Genomic DNA, 26,017 nt, shown 5'->3' on the forward strand with positions numbered 1-26,017 from the left:
GCAATACTATCAGGACTGATGGAATATTGCTCAAGTGCAGTGGCTAGGGTCTAAAAGAACCTTTAGCGATCTGGTGTATTTCCACCTGAATGTGAAGTGAAATAGCAGGTTAACGTCAAATGACGTGGCTTGTGTAAAAGTCACCCTCTTAACAGCAACCACAATTCTACTGCTTCCTGTTCTTCCATTTTCTTTCCTGTTCAATTGCTTGAAACCCTCACACAACAAGTTCTGATTCTACAGTATTCCTGTAATTCCTTTCTCTGTGTATTTACCTACTTTTATCTTTCAATGTGCATTTCCATCTTGGCACCATAACAAACAATTCAAAAATGCCATCTAATGCATTATGCCACTGAGCACTGTAGCCAGTGATTTTAAGTGTACTAGATTATCTTCAGGTTGAAAAGAGCGTAAGCTGAAGAAATAAATGTCTACATCTTAACTAAAGGCAGGGGTCAAAACAACTTATGAATGGTTAGTTTGAAAATGCTTTAAGGCCCGACTATCAGAGCTGACTGAAAACATTTGAGTTAGGCAGAGTTGTAATGTTATGTGAATAGTGAGAAGTGTTACAAACACAGTAGCCATATATTTGAATTAAAATAGAGTTTATTAGCTTTTCTTTTAATATAAACATGAGGCAGAAAAACCACGTAAGTTGTAGCATTCTTTTCAAAATAAAACTGCAATCAGTACTTGAATTTCCAAGCTCCAAACTCCATAAACAATATTTTTTGAGGTGGTAGATTGTAGTATTTTATATACCATAATTTATCATTTATGTCTCTGTCCCTTAAAAATGATGGAACCTGCAGCACTCAGTAGAATGTGAAGCCTTGCTATAAAGAGAGAAAGTACTTCTGGCCCAGAAATGCTTTGTTTACAGGCAAAATTCCTAGGATTACATCTGAGAAGGTAGGAGGAGAAAGATTTCACATAGTTGAGAACACTTTTTTTTTTTTTTTTAATATTTCAAGTTTAGGTGACATTGTTACCAATCTCCAAAAAGACTGATTACTGGACCTCCCGCCTTTTAAAGCCTGAGGTAAGGGTTCCTAAGGTTTATATGTTTCCTCTTAAATAGAAATTGAAGTGAGACACCTACAGCCAGGTTAACACACAGGATAGAAAAGCTGTTTCGTATCACTTACTCTCCTGTCCCTACTATTAGGGTCCAGTTCCTTTCAATTTATTACATGTGAATTAACACTGTTGTTCATAATTCCTTTACCAAATCTAGAAAAAAGAAACTTAGGTGATCAAGCAGGTAAGCAGCCCAGCCTTGCAAAGGACTATTTTAAAAAGAGGAGGGGAGGTATCCCCTCAAGTCTTAGTGCAATTTTAAGCTTTGATACTTGTAGAAGTATAAATGCCACAAACTTACAAAACATCATTTGAAAGTTTAATCGAATTTCTTCTAAACTCATTTAGTTTTGTAAATTTTAAACGTTAAGCGTTTATTGTTTTATTTTTTATTTTTTACAATTTATGTATTTATTTATTTATGGCTGTGTTGGGTCTTCCTTTCTGTGCGAGGGCTTTCTCTAGTTGTGGCAAGTGGGGGCCACTCTTCATCGCGGTGCGCGGGCCTCTCATTATCGCGGCCTCTCTTGTTGCGGAGCACAGGCTCCAGACGCGCAGGCTCAGTAATTGTGGCTCACGGGCCTTCCCAAGCCAGGGCTCGAACCTGTGTCCCCAACAAGAGAGCCTGCGACAGTGAGAGGCCCGCGCACCGCGATGAAGAGTGGCCCCCGCTTGCCACAACTAGAGAAAGCCCTCACACAGAAATGACCCAACACGCCATTAAATAAATTCATTAATTTAAAAAAATAAAAAGTTAAAAAATAAAAGCTTAATGTTTAAAATGTACAAAAGTAAATGAGTTTAGAAGAAATTCGATTAAAGTTTCAAGTGATGTTTTGCCAGTCTAGCATTTATACTTCTGCGACAGTGTTCTGGAGTATCCAAGCACACTATATTAAAGCTTAAAATTGTTGTAAGACTTTTGGGACACCTTCTATTTCATCACCGGCTTGTTAATTACTGGACCACCATGTTGGCTGGAATTATGAAAATATCCTTTAATTACAAGTATAGAACAAAGAGGAAAATCATCACAAAATCAGAAGCACCATTATAGTTAACAAGAAATGCAGCATGGACCCAATAGAAGGAAATAACCTACTTTCTCTGTTTATGATCGCAAGCATGCTAATATGCTAATAAGTACTGCCTGCAAAGAATTTGGATGACATGTGTTATTCAGCAGCTTTTTGGTTTAAATTGATTGCCAATAATGACTAGCAGCTTCAATGATATAGTAGGGAGGAAGAACCCTGCAAAACCTAAAGATGCTACAACAGTCTGTTCCGAAGTTTGGCTTTATGAGTTGTTAGGAGTCCCATGTTTTTTGTGTGTGTGTTTTTTTTGTTTGTTTGTTTGTTTGTTTTTGTTTGTTTTTTCTTTTTTTGTTTCTTTTTTTGTTTTTTTTTTCTTTTTTTTTTTTGTTTTTACTTTTGTTTTTTTTGTTTTTTTCTTTTTTCTTTTTTTGTTTTTTTTGTTTTTTTTGTTTGTTTTCGTTTTTCTTTGTTTTTTTCTTTTGTTCGTTTTTTTTGTTTTTTTCTTTTTGTTTTTTTTTGTTTTTTCTTTTTTTTGTTTTTTTTGTTTTTTTGTTTGTTTGTTTTCGTTTTTCTTTGTTTTTTTCTTTTGTTCGTTTTTTTGTTTTTTTCTTTTGTTCGTTTTTTTTGTTTTTTTCTTTTTGTTTTTTTTGTTTTTTTTTGTTTTTTCTTTTTGTTTTTTTTTGCTTTTTTTGTTTTCGTTTTTCTTTGTTTTTTTCTTTTGTTCGTTTTTTTGTTTTTTTCTTTTGTTCGTTTTTTTTGTTTTTTTCTTTTTGTTTTTTTTTGTTTCTTTTTTTTGTTTTTTTGTTTTTTCTTTTTTTTGTTTTTTTCTTTTTTTGTTTTTTTCTTTTTTTTGTTTTTTTGTTTTTTTTGTTTTTTCTTTTTTTGTTTTTTTGTTTTTTCTTTTTTTTGTTTTTTTTTGTTTTTTTCTTTTTTTGTTTTTTTTGTTTTTTCTTTTTTTTGTTTTTTTTTGTTTTTTTCTTTTTTTTGTTTTTTTTTTGTTTTTTTTTGTTTTTTTCTTTTTTTGTTTTTTTTGTTTTTTCTTTTTTTTGTTTTTTTTTGTTTTTTTCTTTTTTTTGTTTTTTTTTTGTTTTTTTTTGGAGTCCCATTTTTTGATGGTAATACTGCACTGATTCTAAAGGAATATGCAGCAGTATGGGACAGTGAGGCAAGAAAAACATAGAAGTTATATAGTTAAAGTCTAAAGTCTTTAAATAGTTAAAAGTCTTTATATAGTTAAAGTCTAAAGTCTTTAAATAGTTAAAAGTCTTTATATAGTTAAAGTCTAAAGTCTTTAAATAGTTAAAAGTCTTTATATAGTTAAAGTCTAAAGTCTTTAAAGTCTAAAATAAGCTATTAATTAAAAAACCTCACATAGTTCTCAGCTATCAGATATCTGTGTGTCGATTGGGAGCAGATATCTGTGCATGGATTGGGAGCTTTTAGCTTTGGAGTGGTTTTTGTAACTCTGTTTACAATAAAAAGGACAGAAGAGCGTGTTACATTGACGAGGTCCCGTTCTTTCCTATGAGCATAATCTTCGCTTGTCCATGAGTCTCTTGAATTCAATGTCTTTCTTTAAGGTGAAAATACTAACTTTGCTGGTTTCTGAGCAGGAGAGGTGCTATTTCTCCAGTCCTTGTTTCGAGGGGTTTATGATGTTACAACCCCTCACTTCTCCCTTAAGAGAGGATGGCATTGGAGCGCCGAATACCAATGAAATTATCAGCGCTGAAAGACCTTCTCATAGCAGCTCTACACACGTCTTTGTATTCGTCGTCACACAATCTGGAAATGGCCTAGGAAAGTCAATCAGGTAGAACATAGGTATAATTAGGGGGAAAAAAAAATGTTCGGACCTTAAAAAAACAAAAAAAGCATCATTGATAAGCCACACATCTACATTCGTTTAGATAGTTCATAGTTACTGCTACTTTGGATAGCTGATATCTACACTAACTGACAATTCCCTAAGGTAATAACCTTTAAGGGCTATGATTAGATTGCTGGGGCAAGGGGTAACTTGCCCTAATAACTTAGAGTTACTTAAAAATTGGGTTCCTAATGATAGGCTCCTAATAGCAATATCATCTGTTACCTACACACGTGATCCTTAAACGTAATGGACATACACTTGGGCAAAATCAGTGTTTACTCAGCTATTCAACTTCTATTCAGTTTTCATTAGTTATTACATACTCTAAGAAAATTTTAATCAGGTAGGTATGTGCTGAAGGTAGGAGAGGTCTAATGACAAGCGCTGAAAGGTGCTATTTCACTTGCACATAAATTATGGTAGAAAAACATCTTATTCTAAAGTACCACCAAGGTACCACAGAAAGTATCCATTTTAAATGTGTTCATTTCAGTTGTGAATTTTGCTGTATACCCACCAAAAATCATAAGCCATAAGTATTACTTTGTTCCATGTACGTTACCATTTATATTAAAAACTCATGTACTTTCTACAGCCAGTATCTGAATCCACATTATACCTTCCAAGTATAGGTCTCTCAGGTTAGCCACGGATGCTTTGTCTAATAAACTCATGGGACTGAACTGTGATACACATACACACACACACACACACACACACACACACACACACACACACACACGAACTGCAAGCTGAGTAAAAAACAGTTAAGAGGGAATTCCCTGGTGGCGCAGTGGTTAAGAATCCGCCTGCCAATGCAGGGGACACGGGTTTGAGCCCTGGTCCGGGAAGATCCCACATGCCGAGGAGCAACTAAGCCTGTGCGCCACAACTACTGACCCTGCGCTCTAGAGCCCGTGCTCTGCAACAAGGGCAGCCACTGCAATGAGAAGCCTGCGCACCGCAATGAAGAGCAGCCCCCGCCCGCCGCAGCTAGAGAAAGCTCGCGTGCAGCAGCGAAGACCCAATGCAGCCATAAATAAATAAATACATTTATTTATTTATTCAAAATATCAAGACAGTAGAAATAGTCCAAAACATCAATTATTAAAAAAAAAAAAAGACAGTTAAGAGTGGTAAGTAGATTATGTAGGTACATATGATTAGGGATACAATTTTAAGAAATTATTCATGTATGGTTATATGTAAGTGTAGAGGTTCAAATGGAAAACCATTAAGAACAGATTAAATATGATTTAAAGTATTCGGAATTATGGTTACAGAAGAGACAATTTTTTTTTTTTATAATGTGGGATCCCTGTATAAACCACAAAAGACACAGGAAATATGATGCCAACGGATCAATAAGCTCTTCAAACTGTTAACAGCTTTCCATTTTCCTAATCACTGCTTAATATAATTTAACTACAGATGTGGCTTCAGTGGCTGACAGAAAACCCCAGTTAGTGACTTCACAGCCTTACCTTTAAGTTCTGTGCTCTTTCTTTGCTAAGAGGAGTGAATAGAACATTCAGGTTGTTGTCATCTGCTAAGGAGCGAAGGTCAAAGTAGTATTTGGCATACACACTGAAAGGAACATTAATATTAAAATGAAGTAGCTCCAGGCAGTGCCTTTCCATCTCATTCCTGGGGGAGGAGGAGAAGACAAAACCAACACAGGACAATTTCAGTCAAATGGGCTATCTTCAAAAATACCATTCTGAGCTACTAGGATGGCTCTAAATACTGTTCTGAAACAAATAATGGCTACCCAGCTGGATTAATACCCTAATGTTCAAACAAGGTACAGCTATTTGTGGTCCTTTCTGCGTCCCAGCACTTTGAGTCTGGGACAAGGGGGAAGAGGTTATGGCCCTCTTATGCACTCATGCTGCTGACTCAGGGGCTCAGTCTTCAGAGTTCCATTAGTGCAGCTGTACGAGTCATGCTCCCCACTCACTCACAAGGCCCCGCTATAGTGATCAGATGAAAGGAATGATGGATGCCGTTTATTAGCTCTGAAGAGCTTGCAGACACTTGCACCGGGCTGAGGACAGGAAGGGGCTCACTGAGGTGGAGACGAGCCAACACAAGGAGTGGGCACATCACCACGGCAACCAAGGGATCCATCGAGAGCCACTGCTATTATCTCTGAGGGGGGAAAACTCTTGAGGCAACAAGGATTCATCTCAAGTAAATAAATAAATAAGCTACATTCGATGGGAAAGGGAATCCCCCCACCCCCACCCCGTGCATGGGGCTGTGTCAAAGGGCATAATGCAAGTTTCTGTTCACCTTAAAACCTTACTAGGGTGAGTTGTCGTCACCATGACAGGACAGGATGCACTTTTTAAGCTTAGGAAGGCAGTAAGATTATGTCTCAGCTAGACTAAACCCACTTTACGATACGACCTCTGATAGAGCAGTTGTTTCCCCCGGTGTTAGGAGAGCAGCCCAGAATGTTCAGACCTACCGCCCCTTGCCAGGACAGACTGCACACGCCCACAGAGGACGAATTCAATGAAGTGGGAAAGTAGAGTGCTGGGAGCAGGCTTCTGCTATATGACCATATCCAGCCATTTGCTTGCCAAATGTTTAAGTAAATAAATATAAAATTAGAGTAAATCTTACCACTTTCCACAGCAATCACTTTAGAGAGTTGATTATATAAAAATGATAAATACCCAAACAAACATGCAAGTGGCTTATTTTACAATACATTTGGTTTCTTGGTTTTAAAGTGTTAATATTTTATCCATTGGATAAATCAACAAATGCTCCATGTTCTCCTGTATGGAGAGCAGAGTATGAGCAGAAATGAGGTTTCTCATTTGTTGAACTTTAAACCTAACTGAACCTACTTCCAAAATTCATTTCCTGTTCATACGGCCAGAAGTCGATAGCAATGTAAATCAGATAATGTTTTGATAATCAGCTAATCAGGACTTAATTTACTACAGGAATAAATGCACTTCACTATCCCTTTTATATTTTCTCCACTAATACATTTTAATTGTGTGGAAATACAGTACTTCATAGGATTAACATGTCTATTAATAGAGCTTTAATCACTGAAGAAAAGCATTATGCCTACAGAATATGCATCTTCTGTGTTTTCTGCTGTTCTTAAATGGCTAGGTGGCTGAAGAGCCTACCACTTACAGGCGCAGCAAACTGTCTGAACAGCAGCTGCTCAGTTTAACTGACTCTTGAAGGGAAATATATATTTAACAAGACACAGAGATGTTAGAAAGTTTTAAGGAAAAGCTGATAGACAGCAATTTTTCAATTCAGACTCAAAATGAGACCATTACAAATAGTAGTCAACAGCAGAGGGATGAAACAAATGTGTATTAAACACTTTGTTGTAATGCTTTCCAACTTCCAAAGATCATAAACAAAAGCAGCCTATTATAAACATAACTCCTGGTGATTCTCCGTTCTACACAGAAAAGCGTTGTTTAGAATTAGTTTCTTCATAGCTGGACAGTGCCGCCAATGCTCCTGGGCTCAATGTCTGTGAACACCCACACGTTTCCCTGCATGTTCTCGGATGTTGTACCTGGAACCAGAGCCCCAGTCAGCTCAGTTGCAGATTCTGGGAAAATTTCAGCTGCCATCATGGCAGGGATGGTGTTCACGATTACAAATTTTCCTTCCTTCAAGGGACCAGTTTAAAGACTGATGATAGTGTTGGTCAACGTCACTTTAGTTTCTGCAACTTCCAAAAGTACTTCTATTCATTTCAAATTCATTATCTGCTGTTACACTGTTCGCTAAGATCGCTACCAGCAATATCACCATGACCACCTGGTTTACATGATCACCAAAGTGGGCATTTTCACCAAAAGCCACTTTGACAGCTACTGACAGTCACTGGTCCCTTCTCTTAGTCACAACTTTCCTCGCTTCAGCTGTAAATATGCACTTTGGTAATTGTGAATTATCTAGAGTAAGGGGCAAAGGTAACAAAAACAAACTCTTGCCCCTGCCTGCCATCTTGATCGGCCTCTGCTGTCCAATATAATCAAGAGGTGTCCTTTCCCATTTTCCTGAATGCCACCCACAAAGACAGGTTCACTGTCAAGCGGGCACTTCGAGAGTCTGCTGGAATTACCTCTCTGGCTCATCCTGCTTCCCACCCTTGGGGCCCTTCACCAGAGCCAGATTGGAAGCCTGGCGTTTCATGCCCATGTGAGCGTGCCATCCGGGAGGAGAACCTGCCTAGTTAACTCAAGGCCCCACAAAGTGCCGCTGTGTTTGCTGAGTGCCCTGGGTGAGGCCCCAGGGATGCTTCCCGGACTACCTGAGAGGTAGGTGTTTCCTAACTCAGCAGACTTTAGGGGAGGAGACAGGAACACAGGGATCTGAAACCTTTATATGTGGCTACCTGTACATCCTAGTTTCTGTAACAACAGAACCTCAGATCAAAAGGAGAAAAAGACCAGCAAAAGCAAATACACAATGGGTGACTCAGGTTGAAATTAGAACCTGTCAGTAGTCTAGAGGCCCTAAGACCTTAACAGTGGCCACTTGCTTCAAAGACCAGGCATGTGCCCCTTAAAAATGGACTGGACCTGGTAGACAGCTTTAAGAAAGCTGTCAAGTTACTGACTGTACCATGTTGTTCTGGTAGTGAGCTTGTAAAATGTTTGGCAAAAACCACCAGAAAAATAATTTCAATTTATCAAGCAGAATATTACAACAATAACACATCAAGACCTACCAATTAATGAGGGGAAATACAAATTGTTATACTACAGCTAGATAGAAAGAAGTCTGTAATTTTATGTCTATTTCAGCTCTCTGCACAAGGTAACCTTTCTTAAAATGTAACATTTCTTAAAAATGTCAACTTTAAAAAAAAAAAAAAAAAAAAAAAAAAAATGTCAACTTTATGAGAGCAAATGAGGTATTGGAAAATGGTTAGAAAGTTCACGGTAACCTTACAAACTCACATGTCCTCAACTGTAATGTCCTTGAGGATCTGGCAGTCGTCCACATTCCATACAGCCTGATCGTCCCAAAACTTGGAGGCAAGAAGAATGGCTCCCAAAACAATTCTTTTCCAGTTAGTGGGGCAAATGTCGATCTCAGCATAAGTTAAAAGCCTTTCTAAGTAAACCTGCAAAAGTAGAGCACTGATCTTTGATTTTAGTTCAGTTTAAGTGCTGTGATAAGAATTGTTAGGAATGAGAGATTTCATCTCTTTTTGACAACCCTTTTAGTCCTAGGTTCTACAAAGACTTTGCTCAGCCAAGCCAAGGCCAGAGGCCAGGTCACAGTTGTAAGTCAGATATTTCTGTTAGTCTGATATTTCTACTCTGCCCGTGTGAATTTCCAACCCAATTTTGGTCACAGGAATGAAAGGACATCTCAGCAAAGGGCATTCTAAAGACACGCATTGTGTTATTACCTTCCCACTTGTCAAGGGCAGCACATACAGCCCAGTGTCGACTTCAACTGGTCAGTAAACGCTTGAGTGCCTATCACGTGCAATGTTAACTACAAGACTGGTGGTGGTTGCATGGCGGTTTTACATAACGCTTGAGTGTGTAAAATTCTGCTAAGCCTGAGCACATCTTTACCTTCTCTTCAGAGTCCCCAGTCCTTCTGTGGCATGAACTTGAAGATAAAAACGGGTGGTCAAGAGAGCCTCCCAGTGGCCGCTGCGTGGCACAGCAGGACAGGCAGTCCAAAGGGGCTTGACAGCTGGCAAGTATTCCCATATTTTAGTGCCTTTTTAAGGAACACACGTGCATACAAAGGGTAGTCCTTTTCATATCCCCCATTTTTCACATCTCCATTATCATTTCATTATTCATTTCTGTCTTACAGAATCTGCAGCTTAGTCAATTCTTTTGGTTTTAAGGTGGGAAGACCTGCCTGTGTCTGTATCCCTGGGGCTCCTCTAAAGCTGCCGGTTTGTGAGATGATTTCATGGTTTCTTTTACATGTATCAAATGTCTACCCTACAAAGAACCGGGTGGAGTTAACAGCTGAGCAAAGATTAGAGAGGGAAGCTGTGATTTGTTGTTACCTCTGTAGAAGAGTGTACATGCCATTTGACAAAAAGAAAAATGTCCAGTTTTAAAGAGTCTGTTTACTCTCTGAAGGGTTATCAGATTGACAGCTCAGATTCGCCCATGCCCTCCAAACTCTACTGTGTTTTCAAACACGGGTATTGAGATTATATGTTCTTAGTGAAATTCGGCTCCCATTCCCCAAAGAACTCAGCACTCTCTAGTACCCTAAGAACGACTCTCCCCGCAAGGTTCAACTCTCTACTTTATGGGACTAATCAGAGGCACTGAAACGACACTGGCAATCTCTCAACTTCCTCTCACCTTTGTACTGGCAAACTTGGTACACGTGCCGATATTCATTTATCCCACTTGCCCTCCTGTCTCGGAGGAAGCGAGATTTCTTTCTTTTCACTGAAGCTAACTCTCCTATGAATGAAGTTGATCCCACCTCACTTCTGCAGAGCACTGTGCCCACAGTTAGTCTCTTTTTGAACAACTTCTCCCTCTCTGTCAGAGGCTTCCTCCAGTGTGAATGCTTCCATGTCCCCAGCCTGTCCCCCACTGCCCCTCGACGGCGTCCTCAGGGCTGAGGCCAGCTCCTCATCTCCCATCCTCTCCTTAACCCACTTCAGTCAGCCTCCTGCTGCTACCACTCTACAGAGACTACTCTTGCCGTGGTCACCGGTGCCTTCACACAAACCACCCAGAGCTCTTCGTCCCAGAGCTCCACTCCCCAGGCCTTCCCCTCATAAATGAAAGAGCACTGCCACACGCCCAGTCGCTGAGACCAAACACCTGCACTTGAGTGTATCCTGCTCCAATCTGTTAGAACTTCTTGTTATCTCTACCTTCACTGGGACCCTGACCGCTTTTCTGTCTGTCACTTCTGACTTGTATCGCTGCCACTGCCTAACTTCTCTGCCTCCCAACAGACTACAGTCTGTTCTCCCCAAAGCAGCCAGGAGAGCCTCTTAAATTAAGAGTACTTTATGCGCCTGCTCCAGATCTGCCAGAGGTTTCCCATCAAACAAATACCTTCTTCCCGTGGCCTGCAAGTTACGAGGCCCTGTGCGGTACGGCCTTGTCCTTCCGTGACCTCATCACCTATGCTCTTTCCCTCATTCCCCGCTCGGATCACAATGGCCACCTTGCTTTTCCTTGAACACACAGAACAAGTTCCTGTCTCAGAGCCTTGCACTTGTCCCCTCTGCCCGTAATGCCAGCGTACCTGATCTTCCTCAGTTCAGCCACGTCCTGGGTTCAAACATTACCTCTTTAAAGAGGCTCTTCCTGAGCTTTCTAGCAAGCCCCTCTAATCACTTTATCCCTTTACCTTGCTTTCTCTTCATGGTTTTTACCACTACTTGAAATAGTCATCTTTTAAAAAACACTCATTAAAAAAAACACTTATACTTTGCTATACACCTGAAACTAGCACAACACTGTAAATCAACTGTACTCCGATAAAAAAAAAAAAAAAAAAAATTTACGTCTTCCACACTTGCTCCATAAAGGCAAGAACTTTATTTATCCAACTTGTTCTCTCCTCCACCCCCCACATGTAGAAAAGTGACACAGAGTAGGTATTCAGTGACATGGTATTTATGACATGAGCAACTTCTTGGTAGCATTTAGCGTTTGGACCATACTCTCCTTCTTGAACCTCTCCTGGTGTCTCTTAGGGTTCTCTGCTGGGTTTCCTACCACTGTAGCCACTCCTCTGGGGATCTGTCCCTTAAGTGCTGACAGTCCCTACAGATCTATCTTCTACCCACTTTTTATTTTACATACTTTCTCTGCATTTGAACAGCTACACTTAATGCCCTCCCTCTAGCTCAGATTCATGCTCCAATCCCATATATTCAAATGATTACTAGACACTGCCATTCTGCTGTCTCGCAGGTACATCAAGCTTAACTTGTCTACAAAGAAATGCCTCTCTTCCAACCCAAACACTCTCCTTCCTGCATTTCCTAGCTCTCCATATGCAAGCACCATTCCTGCCTCTCTCAAGCATGTGCTAAGCACTCCAAGTGGCCTGTAGCTCCAAGAAAAGGCCTGTGTCTGATCCAGTACCCACTGAGGGGTCTCTTTTCAAAAGGACAAGCCTCCTGTCCTAAATTCTGCCTTGATAGGAGCAGGCAGTGAGTGGCCTAAGTATTCCTTCCCTGCAGACCACGCAGCTGACTTTCCCCCCTACAGGTCTGCTATAGGGAGAAGTAAAACAATCCCAACTGCCTCTCACTTGAATATGATTTATTATTCAAATGATAAAATCTTACCATAGGAATTAGGAATGGATGACAAAAAGGTCCTTACACAGCTGTAGCTTAGCAGGCTAACTAGAGGAAAGCCTTCTGAAGTCCTACTGGCACCCTAGTCCTGGGCAACTTCACATGCAGGCAATAAGAGGACAGCAGGGATGGTTAACACCATTATCCATTATCCAAGGAACAGAGAACTGAGGGCAGTAGTTCTCAGTCAGGACACACATCAGAACTGCCTAGGCAGTACAGTCTGGGACTCAGCTTCAAACTACCCGGAACCTGTTTCTGCCTGTGGACCAGAGCGTTCAGTTATTGCCCCGCCCTACCACCACAACATGCGTCGTCTGTGTGTGCGTGTGTGCACTGTGCGTGCATGTGTCCCCTCAGGCGTGGAAGGAGAAACCAGAAATCTCTCCTGCTGCCTTTAATAGCAATTGTTTTGTGATGAGAAAAGCAATGGCAACATTTTAAATCATAATGATTATTAAAGCTCAAATGTGTATACTTTACTTTCTTTTGATAGGTTTCTCTTAATAAAGTGCTAATGATCATTTCAGGAACCTACTTTCATTTGGGAAAAACAGGACCATACCATGTGCACAAGACAGAAATGTCTACAGATGCTTTATGAAAGAAAAAATATCTTACCAAAGTTACTACTGCACTTTCAGCAGTTAGCTGTGCGGCACTACAAAGAGTATGAACAAATCTGTAAATGAATTTGTGTTCAGGATCATGCTCGAAGTATTCCTCTGGCATCTTTTCTCGCTGAAAGGAGAAAAAATGCAATTTATGTATCCATGGAAGAAAAATACTTAAAAGTACCCTTAAGATAGCAGTCTTCACACTTGGGCCCACGTGCCCCTTAAAATAATTTTGGTTGGGTGACATGTCTTGTAGTCTTTTAAATATAAACAATGGGATCCTAAAATACCACAGTGATCCAGTACTCACCACCATTCATTAAAGAAAAATACAGGCACAACCGCAGAAAATTTATGTATTTCCACGTTCCTCCCCACAGAATTCTAACCAAATGTAAACTATTGGGTTGGCCAAAAAGTTCATTTGGTTTTAAGTAAAAATAAAAGACACAGTTTTCATTTTCACCAAGCATTTTATTGAACAATATATTCACTAACCAAACAAACTTTTTGGCCAACCCAATATTTTTAGGCTCAGAAGTCTTGCTGATCACCATATGTCATACTTTTCTGTCATCAACTTTGAAAACACATTTCCAGTGTCCTGTAACCATAAGGCTCTAAGAATGTGCTGTCCTGTACAGCAGTCGCCAGCCACGTGTGGCTACAGAGCACCCGAAGAAGTGAATTTTAAAACTTTGTCATTTTAATTCGTTTAAAATTTAAACAGTTTTCTAATTTTCTTCTTACAGGCCTTATCATATTAGGTTTATTTACAAATATTTATATTGTTTGATGCTAGGGAAAATCATCCTGTAAAAAGATACATTTTCTGTTACTTGGGTATGTTTACTTACCTGCTCACTATTCATACAAAGTGCAACTCGGTTCATATCCATCAACCCCTTATCCAACACGCCTTCGGGAAAATGACTAGACACAACATGGCGTGGGGAAGAAGACTTAAAGGAAGATGAATTTGACTTCGAGCTGGAGGAAGTAATTTTCTTCTAGTACTTAATTTAAAAGCAAATCAGCATGAAATAAACACAACTGTATAAGAGAAAAATACCACTTCAATAAAACTGACACTTACTGTGAGTGGATGTAATCTCTCATCAAAAATATCCAAGGATCTATCTGCATCTCTATAAAATAAGAATGGGCATTTAAAAAATTAATTCAGGAGTTACTATCTTAGTAAAATATCTGCTAGGAGTAGAGAGAGGGGTAGAGGAAGCTTAACCTTCAACAAAGCAAACAGTTTTAGAAATTCTTCTCCTGGATTCCACCCTTAGAAAGGTTTCCTGACCTATTTTTACTCAGCACATCAAGTTCCGTGAAATCTTTTCTACAACAACCAGCCAGAGTTGCCTCTATAAGCACTGACCCTCCCTAACAGGCAATGCTAGTAAACCAATATATTTTCACTCCTCTAACCTCACACTGGAATATGCAAGAACATTTTATAAGGCAGTGGTGGTGGGCAATAAATTCTTCTAACTTCAATCAATGTCAATATGAGATTCATGGTTTTTTCCCGTTTTTTTCTCTTTAGTTCTTTATATTCTTATTGTGTAGTTCTTCTTGTCTCTTTTAAATAGTTTGAGTTAAAAATGTAATTGTCTTTTTATTTTAAAAGAAACCAGGCTTTTTAATTTAAAATTTCACCACACTAATACACTGCGCTCATTTGAACAGCGGTTCTCTAAATGTGGTCTGCAGGCCTCTGGGATTCTCCCCTATCCCCTCCTTCAGGAGGCCCAAGAGGTCAAAACTGCTTTTATAAGAATACTAAGACACTACCTGCCCTTCACATTGTGTGACATTTGCTATGGATGTATAAAAGCAAAAGTGGGTAAAACTGCTGGTTTCTGAGCATGAATCAAGGCAGTGGTACCAAACTGAATTAGAAGTCATTCAATTATTCACTGCCACTTGCAGTTACAAATCTGCTTTAAGAACATCCTTGATAAAAGAGTAAAAATTAATAGTGTTCTTAAACCTTGGTCCTTCTTTTTAATATTCTGAATAAGTGGAAAGTATGCATTAAGCACTTTTACATACTGAAATATGGCTGTGTTAAGGAAAAGCACTTGTGACTTGGCGGTAAGTCATTTTTTTCATAGAACACCATCTTGATTTGAAACACTGTTTTCATCGAACACCATCGTTATTTGAATGTACAACTGACACAGTCATTCTTTCAAAAATGAACAAAGTGAGCCTGTCACTTCAAGGAAAATAACTCTAAAGTTATTTGTTGCCAATGATAAAATTCAAGCCATCAAGCTAAAAATATCAGGATTTTTGGAAAACTTCTACCTTCTATTGTGAACTTGACAACTTCTCAACACTTAAAAGACTTTTCTGGTAAGACTGGTGGTGATACTAACAAAAGTGAGTTTTTGACACTGTCCAAAGAAATGTGAACCAATACTTTCCAAATGACCAATGTATAATATTATAAAGTCAGGTACAGGTAAAAAGATCTACTCAGTATGCATGACAGATCAATGGGTATTAATTTAACATAGTATTTATTACAAGTTCATTGATATGATTTAGAATTCCATTTTAACTAATTTAAGAAACTAGCACATGCAGACTTTTGGTACAGCATCAAAGAATATACCAAATTATCTGAAGGCTTTAAAAATACATCTTTTTCCAACTATATATCTGCAAGCGGCTGGATCTTCTTCATATTGTTTCTTCAAAACAAATGACTGAAGACAGAATAGATATGAGAATCAGCTGTCTTCTATTAAGGAGATACTTTTCTCTCTACTTTTTGTTGTGGAAAATAGTTATTTTTCATTAAAAAAAAGAAATGACTTATGTTAAACACTGGGGTTCCCAATCAGGGGTGATTTCGTCCCCCAGGGGACTTCTGGCCATGGCTGGAGACAGTTTTGGTTGTCGTCATGTGGAGGGAAGAAGGTGCTACTGGCATCTAGTGAGTAGAGGCCAAGGGTGCTGCTATATATCCTATAACACACAGGACGACACCCCACAACAAAGCATTATCTAGCTCAAAATTTCAATAGTGCTAAGGCAAACCCTGTTTTAACATACAATGGATTTAAGTTTTTAAATTCTCAATTTCAATTTCTAATACAGTAAATTATCACTATAACCCATATAAACAAATACTCTTTGGGATGCTCAGTAACCTAAGAATTAAGGGTCCTAAGATAAAAATAAATGATTCACTTCTATATTGTAATAAAAGCACTCGAATAATAAAAGCTTATGCCAGTAACATCTATAGTTATTACCTAACACTAAACTTGATACCTTGTAAATTAATTAGCTGGAATAACAAGATAGGTTTTAAAAGAGCTCACCTGTTCTTTATGTGGTAATATATTGCTAAGGTCATACTGTGGAGGAAAAAAAATACATTGTAATAACTGATTTTTATCATATCAGGCCTGAAGACAGTTTTAAAAAGGGGTTAGCAAGGAGGGAAGACCTTCCAGAGGCCCAGTGGCCCCGAAATCCTCGAATTCAGAACAGTACCACATGGGTGCTTTCCCCCTTGTTTTAGGTTCTTCAGCTTTTAGCAAAATTAGGAGACCCAAAATGCTAGATATGCTGTTAGAAGGCATGTTTTGGTTGATTATTATAATATATAAATTATTACATATTTCCCCTGTCATTTGTCCTTCTACCCACAAAACCTTCTGTCCTGTACAAGTTATATCTATCTATACACATGCTTAAATTTAAGCCATATAGTAGTTTGTGTGTGGGGGGCGTGTGTGTGTGTGTGGTTTTTTTGTTAGCCCCTGCATTTCAGTTGATTTAGTTCGCTATCCACCTACCCATCCGTTTTCCATTATTTCCCTAAAAGTAAATAATAAAAGTGCTCTATACCAAAATGATTTAAAATCACTTTTACATAATTATTAGAAAATTTAATAGCAAAATTTTATAGCCACAAAACTGATGCTAGGTCTAGCTATCCTGAAATAAGCAGTGCTAATAATACAGCATAATACTACACAGTATACTATTAATGACAGGTATTTCCAAATTATTTTAAATAAAGTATTAACGAACAGATAGATACAAGTCCTTAGGTAGTCTTTTTTAAGTTACTATAGTCCTAAGTTATTCACAGCTGTTGTATATTAGGCAACAAAGGGGTTCTCTGGTTAAGTTATATGCTCCCCTTTGTTCTCAGTGTCTAAAATGAAACTCAAAATAATTGAGGGAAGGCAAATCTGAATTTTATAATAGGTCTATAGAATCTTAGCACTTGTATAAAGGCCTGTAACACCGTTAGCATCAAAGATGGATACTTCTATAGTGCTTCAAAGTTTCATCTTCAAATTGATTTTAAAATCACAGCATTAGAAGTTTTATGATGGAAAGGACCACTGAACCGTAGATGACATTTAATTAAACAACCCATTTTACAGATAAGGGAACCAAGGTTTAAAACTGACTTACCTAAGGTCCCACTAATTATCAGAAGCAGTTCTCTTTCTCCTGCCCTCTAACCAAATAGTGGCTCCCAAGCTCAGCTGCACACTGGGATCATCTGAGAAGCTTTAAAAACTGCCTGGCTTCTGCTTCAAGATGTTCTGATTTAACCAGCACTGGGTATGACTTGGGCATCAGGACTGTTTTTAAAGATCCCCAGATGACTGCAGCGTGCAGCAAAGTTTAGGGATGAATGAGTTAGGGTTAAGATCGGAGAATCACTCGGGATGCTTTTGTCCATATAATCATGCTTCACATCATTCCCCATCTTGTCAAAAGGTGTGTGCGTGGGTGAGAGAGAGACAGACACACAGACACACAGACACTGTGTCTTGGAGGCGGGGGCAGGCGGGTGGACTTTGTGCATCCAGAAACATATATCTTGAAACGTTGCATACGTGATTCTAATAAGGCTCACCTACCCCACTGAGAACAACTACCCCACTGAAAACTAACCCCATGATAAACATTTTCAAAATCATTCCTAAAAGCCAATTGGCCCTATTAATTTTCTCAGTAAACCTTTATTTCACCAATAATGAATGTGATGAATGATCATTTTTAAAACTTCATGAGAGCAAATTAAAATTTACTGTACTTCCAAAAATTAGACTAGGTCGGGAAAAAAAAGGATGAAACCTACTTGTCTGAGCAAGGTTAATCTTTTTTTTTTTTTTTTAATTTTATTTAATTTTACTTATTTTTGGCTGCATGGGGTCTTTGTTACTGCGCGCGGGCTTTCTCTAGTTGCCAAGAGCGGGGGCTGCTCTTTGTCGTGGTGCGCGGCCTTCTCACTGTGGTGGCTTCTCTTGTTGCACAGCACGGGCTCTAGGTGCGTGGGCTTCAGTAGTTGTGGCACACGGGCTCAGCAGCTGTGGCTCGCGGGCTCTACGGCACAGGCTCAGTAGTTGTGGCGCACGGGTTTAATTGCTCTGCGGCATGTGGGATCTTCCCAGACCAGGGCTCGAACCTGTGTCCCCTGCGTTGGCAGGCAGATTCTTAACCACTACACCACCAGGGAAGTCCCTGAGCAAGGTTAACCTTCAAAGTACTTTTGAATTATATACTGGACATCAGACTCTTTTGAATTCAAAAGAAGCTGCGACTCTAGCCAAAGTAGAGTGGTTTTTGTACCCACAGATTCAGTGTCTTGGCTGAATAAAAACATTCAGTGATGATGTGATAAGTGCCCAAACTCAGGACTTTAGAGATGGGGCTCAGTTTTTGCTGAAACATGATTTGACTGCAACTATTATTGTAAGCAAGAGAGGAAAGTTACATTATTATGACTGTGAACTTGCTGTCTTTAATTAAAGTAGAAGTTACTGATCATTTAAATAGCTAAAAAAAAAGTTGGCACATTAAAAACCAATTAAAAATATAATTCGCTTATAAAATTAAGACAACAAATAAAATTAAGGATAGGGACATTCATAGTTTCAAATAGCATTTCCCAAACTGTGTTCTGGAAAATCAACATTCATATCCTAAGGAGAGGTTAATGTTTCGTGGACAACCGCGAGGGAGGAGGCAAGAAGCTCTGCATCCCGTTTGGTTTCTTTCTCTTAAATAAGCTTGAAAGGTTCATCATTAGGGTGTTTTGAAAGTGCATCTCCAATTGTGGACTATGAGGTGCTCCCAGAAATTAAAGAATAGTTTCCATCATCATGACACTGTTCGTGTCTCCTTAAGTATAAGCCTGACCACAGCCATGTTTCCGAAACCTCACCTCTTTTCTTGTTCTCTGCTGTGATTGATACAGTGTGTTGGAGATATATTTATATATATAAACAAAAATTAAATGTGTCTATTAAGTTAAAACCTCAGTTGAACAAATTTCATCTACAAAGAAATTAAGCTTGAGTGTGTATTTCTTAAGACTGGTTTGATATATTCTCCCCCTCTTTGGGGGACAGGAAGGAGAAGGAAAATTTCATACAGAAATAGTGCAGGAAAAAAAAAAAAAGCACAGTGGGATAAATCTGACAAAATCCAATTAAATTTAAATGCAGATTCGCTTTGGTGCCAGTAGGGGACAAGCTGTTCCTTCTTCTAAGAGTAGCTTCCAAAGTAGTATACATTGTTTGAGGACTACAACTCCTAAAGAAATAATTTTTTCTAGAAATAGCCAATAAAAAGTACCTCTCTTTCTCATTATGTTCAACAATGGCTTAACAACAGAAATGCGTCAAATAAAGATTTATACTTTTTCTGCGATTTCTTATTTGCTAACTGGCTTTCCCTTCTAGCATGCGCTCTAAGATTAAAATGGAAACTGAAAATTCATATTTAGGTCCTTGAAATCAATCTATAGTTGACACCAGTTTTTTAACCTGATCACTGAAAAGGACAATTCAAATGAATGAAATTATGTATGGCTAGGATGCTTTTAGCGATAAGGGGGTCTGTCACTCAGCCCTTGGCAACCTACTTGTACTCACCGTTTTACTGTGGTTCTAAGATGAGGCTGGCTGACTGTGCTGTCATCTAGAAATATTGTTGAGCATGAGCTATACTTTTTAGTAAGCTGCCCTGGAGATACCTGAAGGGGAAGGGAAATAGAAGAAAACGTCACAGTAAGTTAAACCTATAAAGTGTGTTTTTTTCCTTGGTTAAAATGTCAAACGATAAAGCATTAAGATTTTTCTTACACTCCATGAACTGCCTGAGTGTGATATCATGTGCAGCTCTATGGGAAACCTCTATACTCTGACTTCCACAGACGAGCTTTGAGAAATGGGTTATAAAATGCTGCCTTGATATAGTACCTATAATCAAACCTGGCAAGCGCCTATTATAAATTACCTTTATAATAATGTAAAAAGTTTAGAATAAGATTTCAGGGTTTTTTCCTTAAGCAATGAAATGCAGCTGAGATTTCCTATTTCTATTCATTTACTACAATAAAACGTAATGCTTTATGGAATACCGATGTAGGAGCATTTCACTGCAGTAAATGAACACCAATAATAAATGTATTAGTTCAGGAGACAGTGTGACGAAACAAACGTTTTCGAATCAGAGGCTGGGCATGCCAGGGCTGCTCTATCACTAAAAAGCTGGGGGCCATAAGTCTCTCTGGGCCTCAACTTCCTTATCTGGAGGACAAAAAGGTACTGCTTAAAGATTCTCTCGCATCCAAAAAAAAACGGATAAAACAACTCTGAGAATTTAACTTCTCACTTCATGTTTAAGTAAGACTGCCATGACATTACTCAAGTGAGAACCTCAGAGAATACTTGCCATTCATTTCAAAATTGTACTAATTCTGTTCTACGTGTTATTTGACACTCCTGCCTCACCCATGCTGCTCTCTGCCTGCAGTGCCTTTTTCTTCCTCCTGTCCCAGCAAGCTTGACCCCATCTTCCTCTAGGATCCCTCTGCCAGCAGGCACACCACAACACTTCTCACTTTCTGCACACTCACACGTCTAATTTACCAACTGTTCCATGGTCTCAGCTGCTTGCATAGTACCACCCTCTTAAGTAAACAAGCTTCTCCAGGTTAGAAAGAGTCTTCTCCTACCTCCAGCTACTGAGCACAGAATCTGGGACAAATTAGGATTCAACAAGTGTTTGAGAAATTATTTAAGATCAGTTACAACTGGAGGTAAATCTTACTAAAGATACAAATTCGTGAGAATTTATCTACAGTGGTGTTGGATAGGTGACAAAGAACTTTTTGAGACCCTCTAGAGAATGAACTATCTTTAAAACACTTTAGAAGTATCCATTTATTTGTGAAGAGCCCATGAACACGGCAATAGTCAAATACTAACATGGCCTAAACTATGTTAGGACAACTCTCTTCCTTAAAGTAAGGCCAATAACCAAATCCCAATCACTGAAAGCCACTGGAAGGAAGAGTAGCATTCTTTAATACCACAGAATACAAACAATTTTAAAGCTGGGTTTTGTTTTTGGTTTTTGTTGGTTTACTAATTCAGATGAGCCTTCCTTCCTCCCATTAATATAAAATAGTTTTCACCATGCTGTCACACTCTCCCATCAATGTCCTCCACAAATACATGAAAGGTGAGGCAGGGAGAAAATCTAGTTGATGCTTTTTAAAATACAGAGCATTTAAATAAAAATTGCCAGTATCCAATCATCAGAAATATCCAAAGGGCATATATAAAACACCATTTTGCTTGTTTCAGATGCTTTATGCAAAGCCACTTATTCCTTATTAACAAAAAGTTCTAGATGTAACATATTTGAAAAGTATCACTATTTGGAAGACTAAGTTCTCCTTCAAGCTAGAAATGTTTTAAACTAAAACTCGGATATGGTCCTTAAGCTATTTGGTTAATGTGTAATTTTAGAATCTCAAAAAACAGATACAGCATGAAAAATGAAAATTCACTCATTCAAATACTTTGATTCTAAACGAAGCAGGTTATCTTTTAAGGTCACTACTATTAGGGTATAATATGACATACACTACACGTAATAAAAGTCAATTCTGACCAAAAATCTATATATATGAGGGGAATAAAAATAGTAAGGAAATGTACCAAAATATAGACTAGTTGGTAGAGCTTTGGGTGCTATTTATCCTGTTTTCCTCTATTAAAAACTTTTTTTTCTATTATGAATGTATATTGATTTGTCTTTGGAAATATTACTGCTAAAACATTTAAAATTTTTAATTAGATGTGGTCTATAGTCCTATGGGGGCTCATTTAATGTATCAGCAACTTACAGTCTACTGGCTCGATCCTACAAGAGAAACACTTCCACAGGCCTACTCCTGAAACTATTCCAACTTTCCAGCATCTAGTGTTCACTAAAGGATGGCAGAATTGAAGCCTCTGAGCAAAGCCTAGCTATGTTAGCTGCCAGCAGATTACTTTCCTCTCATCTTGCTTGAAAATTTAAGATAACTGTCCTTTATGATTAAAGCCTTACCATTGCTGGCTCACAACCTCAATAAACTGCACTGACACACATAAGGGTCTAAAATGCAAATACAAAAAAAAAAAAAAAACAAGTAGCAAAAAACACTACTGACAGTTTAATGTTCATAGGTATTATTTCAATTGGTCACTGAAGAAGAGTATTTATCTTCATTCAGCACTAAGGACAAAATACATGGACTTTTACAATCTTTATAAGGGGAAAGGTTGCTTAGTAGACTTCAGGTTTAATGGTGAAGACTAGAAAATAATCATACCTAGGAGGCTAGTAAGTAACAACCCTCAAAGCTTATCATTAAAGGTCAAGTACCTGTTGAAATCCTGCCCCCACCCAATGACTCTTCCCACTGTGCCTACTGCCTCTGATTTTAACCCATTAAAAGAATAAAGCTGGAGAGAGCGAGAGTACGAAGCGCGGCAACCCGAGTCATGGCAGGACAGGCATTTAGAAAGTTTCTTCCCCTCTTTGACCGAGTATTAGTTGAAAGAAGTGCACCCGAAGTTGTAACCAAAGGAGGCATTATGCTTCCAGAAAAATCGCAAGGAAAAGTATTGCAAGCAATGGTAGTAGCTGTTGGATCAGGCTCTAAAGGAAAGGCTGGAGAGATTCAACCAGTTAGTGTGAAAGTTGGAGATCAAGTTCTTCTCCCAGAATACGGAGGCACCAAAGTAGTTCTAGATGACAAGGATTATTTCCTATTTAGAGATGGTGACATTCTTGGAAAATATGTCGACTAAAATAAGTCACTATTGAAATGGCATCACGTGAAGCTGCCCGTTCCCCCAATGGCATCACGTGAAGCTGCCACTGAAGTTCTGAAATCTTTCATCCTGTAAATAATTTCCGTGTTTTTTTTATAATAAAGTAATGATATCCAAACTAATGATATTCAGTGTCTCTGAAATTTAGTTTTCTCTGTATTGATTTAAACATTCCCAAATAAAAGTATATAAATGAAAAAAAAAAAAAAAAAGAATAAAGCTGAAGTTCACTTTTTTCTTCCCCCTTTTCACAAGTTTTGGATACGTTTATTAAGAATCAATGACTTTAACTGAAAAGTCTGTAATACTCCATCTATGTTGCACATTAATGGACAATATGGTAGGGTGAGTGGTTTGAATAGAATTCATACTCCAGGCCTTAGTAGAAAAGTATAATATTCTAATTATAGGTATAATCAAAAATATTGTCTGAATTAATATCGTTAATTATATTGAATTAAACCTCAAACTCAGAACCTATATTCAAAGAATAAATCTAAGTTTGAGTAGACTGACCACAAATCTATTTCCTCTTCCCCTTCTTTCAGATATCATCTCAGTAGAATTAAAGGCATTTTGTAAAAAAGCTATACATAAGACAGGATAAACAGCAGATGATTTTTAATGTTTGAAAGGTGAAAAGACTAGATAAAGGAGTGGTAACTGACATGGCAGAAAGGAGGAAGCACAACCTTGGTACCTACGGAGAGTGACTAGGACAGGAACAAGAAAACCAGTTCGTCTTACAGAACCCAAGGCAGGCTCAGGGTTCAGAGGCGTGGTCCCCAAATCCTTGCAGTGAGGCCCATCAGTTAACGAGTTGTCCAAGTGATGCTTCCAATTAGATCTTAACAGACAGCCAAGGACCATCACACGTTTGAGGGAAGCCCCCAACAAGTAAGAGATCAAAACAGGAAGAAGGAATGGGACTTCCCTGGTGGCGCAGTGGTTAAGAATCCGCCTGCCAATGCAGGGGACACGGGTTCGAGCCCTGGCCCAGAAAGATCCCACATACCACAGAGCAACTGAGCCCATGCGCCACAACTACTGAGCCTGCGCTCTAGAGCCCATGAGCCACAACTACTGAAGCCCACACGCCCTAGAGCCTGTGCTCCGCAACAAGAGAAGCCACTGCAATGAGAAGCCCACGCACCCAACAAAGAGTAGGCCCAGCTCACCGCAACCAGAGAAAGCCCACGTGCAGAAACCAAGACCCAATGCAGCCAAAAAATAAATAAATAAAATAAAATATAAGGATGCTTTAAAAAAACACAAAACAAAACAGGAAGAAGGAATTGATGGGAGTGATAAAAACTCAGGAGCAAATGAAAACTTGAAATTGCACCAGTGAAAAAAAGAATGACAGGATATAAGAGAACTCTATAAATTGAAAATAAGGTAGACAAAACAATATATTCAATAGAAGGATTAGAGCACAGTCAAGGAAATCTCCAGGAAGCAGGACAAAAAGACAAAATGCAAAGCAGGAGGGGAAAAAAGTTAGCGATCTGGTAAGTCTAAGACTTCCAACATCCGAATAATAGGAACCTGGAAGAAAAAAACAGAATGTCAAAGAAACACACAAAAAAGGTCTATACCAAACCAAATTATGAAATTTCAAAATCCCAGGGAGAGGGAAGGTACTAAAAGGTTCCCGAGAAGGAAGGGATGGGGGGAAATGACTACAATCGGTAATGTACAATGTACCATACAATGTCAACAGGTTTAAGAGCAACAGTGTAAATGAGAAGATGAGAGGGAAGTGTCTTTAGAACTGCAAAAATTAGTTTCAACTGAGAATTCTATACTTTATCAAATAGAAGGAGTTTCAGAGAGGCTAGATCTCTATAAACTTTCTGCCCATGTGCCCTTTTCCCACGAAAATGTGCTCCAGTAAAACAAGGAAGTATAACAAGACAAGAGGGAAACAGAATCTAGGACATAGGGGATCCAACATAAGAGAGCAGAGTTATGTGAGATCCCAGATGACTTCACACAGATATCCCAGGAAAAGAGGCATAGAGCAGGCCTAGGGGAACACCAGTCTATATGGGAGTAGGAAGACAAAAGATTGGGGAAAAGTGTCTCCAAGAAAAAAATGGAACAGATGTGGCTTAGTAGACGGAAAATAGTTTTGATAGGCATGTGACAAATGTTAAAACATTTGGGGGAAAAAATAGCTGTTAGAAAACAGGCAAGTGAATATAGTCAGGAAATTAATTCCACAGAAAAAATGAAGAATGTGAAAGCAGGGAGACCGGGCAGGGAGCTACTTACTGCATGTGGCTGTGTGAGATCACGTTGGCTAGGAAAAGGGGGGTTGGGTTATCCTAGAGAAGTGCAGAAGGGCTCCAATTTCATTAATATTGAAGAAGAAGAATGAAGGGCGTACAAGGAGGAGGCACAGTCAGAGAACTATATGGCTCAGCAGTGCACAATATTTGCAGAGTCGTAGTAATGTAAACATTGATTCTGATTTCATAAAAACTGATACACGTTGAGGGAACACAGGGAGGGAAATAACGTCACGGTGGACCGAAGAAGCTAAGCTTTCACCTGCTATGACAAGAAGTCAATGGACAGTGCTAAAAATTAACTTACCTGTTATACTTTTATTCCTTTGGTTAAAAAATAAGATCAAAAAAATAAGGCAAAAGAATTTAAGGCAGATCTTTATACTACAACCATATTAGTGAAATTTAACTTAAATGTCAGAACCCTTAAAAAATGGGCACTACTAAGTCAAAGACTTTCCTGAATACATTTGATAATTAGGAAAAGAGAGATTTAGAAAATCTACCAAAAAGAGGTCCATGCTAACAGTATTGGATCCATCATATTTTTAGGAATCATGGCAGACATATTTTTAATTCAAACTATTAATTTCTTAACTTTTCAACTGTTTACTT

General features: G+C 38.6%; 3 protein-coding genes across 15 annotated transcripts in view; 2 read left to right on the forward strand and 1 right to left on the reverse strand.

The window, feature by feature from the left end:
* LOC103019590 (EF-hand calcium-binding domain-containing protein 11-like) overlaps positions 1 to 12,798 on the forward strand; it is a 238,117-nt gene extending 225,319 nt beyond the window's left edge. The window contains exons 9-10 of one of the 2 annotated variants that reach the window (XR_009007393.1): positions 8,068 to 8,309; positions 9,596 to 12,798. Coding sequence is in view for 1 of the 2 variants with exons in the window: in XM_057542258.1 (XP_057398241.1) it covers positions 8,068 to 8,309; positions 9,231 to 9,363 (375 nt within the window). In the remaining variant the exon portion in view is untranslated. The other variant, XM_057542258.1, reaches the window with a different exon arrangement.
* The window catches only part of LOC130707500 (cyclin-Y-like protein 1), a 54,399-nt gene continuing 31,853 nt past the window's right edge, over positions 3,472 to 26,017 (reverse strand). For 7 of the 12 annotated variants that reach the window (XM_057542220.1, XM_057542219.1, XM_057542218.1 and 4 more), the window contains 7 exons: positions 19,869 to 19,969; positions 16,284 to 16,319; positions 14,030 to 14,081; positions 12,938 to 13,057; positions 8,955 to 9,121; positions 5,481 to 5,643; positions 3,472 to 3,919 (listed from right to left, as the gene is read on the reverse strand). In XM_057542220.1, the coding sequence (XP_057398203.1) occupies positions 3,803 to 3,919; positions 5,481 to 5,643; positions 8,955 to 9,121; positions 12,938 to 13,057; positions 14,030 to 14,081; positions 16,284 to 16,319; positions 19,869 to 19,969 (756 nt within the window). In that variant the 3' untranslated portion in view covers positions 3,472 to 3,802. Of the gene's footprint in view, positions 3,920 to 5,480; positions 5,644 to 8,954; positions 9,122 to 12,937; positions 13,058 to 14,029; positions 14,082 to 16,283; positions 16,320 to 19,868; positions 19,970 to 23,812; positions 26,012 to 26,017 lie in introns of those variants that run through there. The other 5 variants (XM_057542225.1, XM_057542227.1, XM_057542221.1 and 2 more) reach the window with 5 other exon arrangements.
* Positions 22,491 to 23,220, forward strand: LOC130707504 (10 kDa heat shock protein, mitochondrial-like). The gene has a single exon (XM_057542289.1). The coding sequence runs from the start codon at positions 22,776 to 22,778 to the stop codon at positions 23,082 to 23,084; it is 309 nt and encodes a 102-aa protein (XP_057398272.1). The 5' UTR covers positions 22,491 to 22,775; the 3' UTR covers positions 23,085 to 23,220.

The sequence above is a fragment of the Balaenoptera acutorostrata genome, chromosome 3, assembly GCF_949987535.1.
Source record: "Balaenoptera acutorostrata chromosome 3, mBalAcu1.1, whole genome shotgun sequence".
Classification (NCBI taxonomy): Eukaryota; Metazoa; Chordata; class Mammalia; order Artiodactyla; family Balaenopteridae; genus Balaenoptera; species Balaenoptera acutorostrata.

Coding starts and splice junctions, on each gene's coding strand:
- LOC130707504 (XM_057542289.1), top strand. CDS start 22,776: ATGGCAGGACAGGCATTTAGAAAGTTTCTTCCCCTCTTTGACCGAGTA.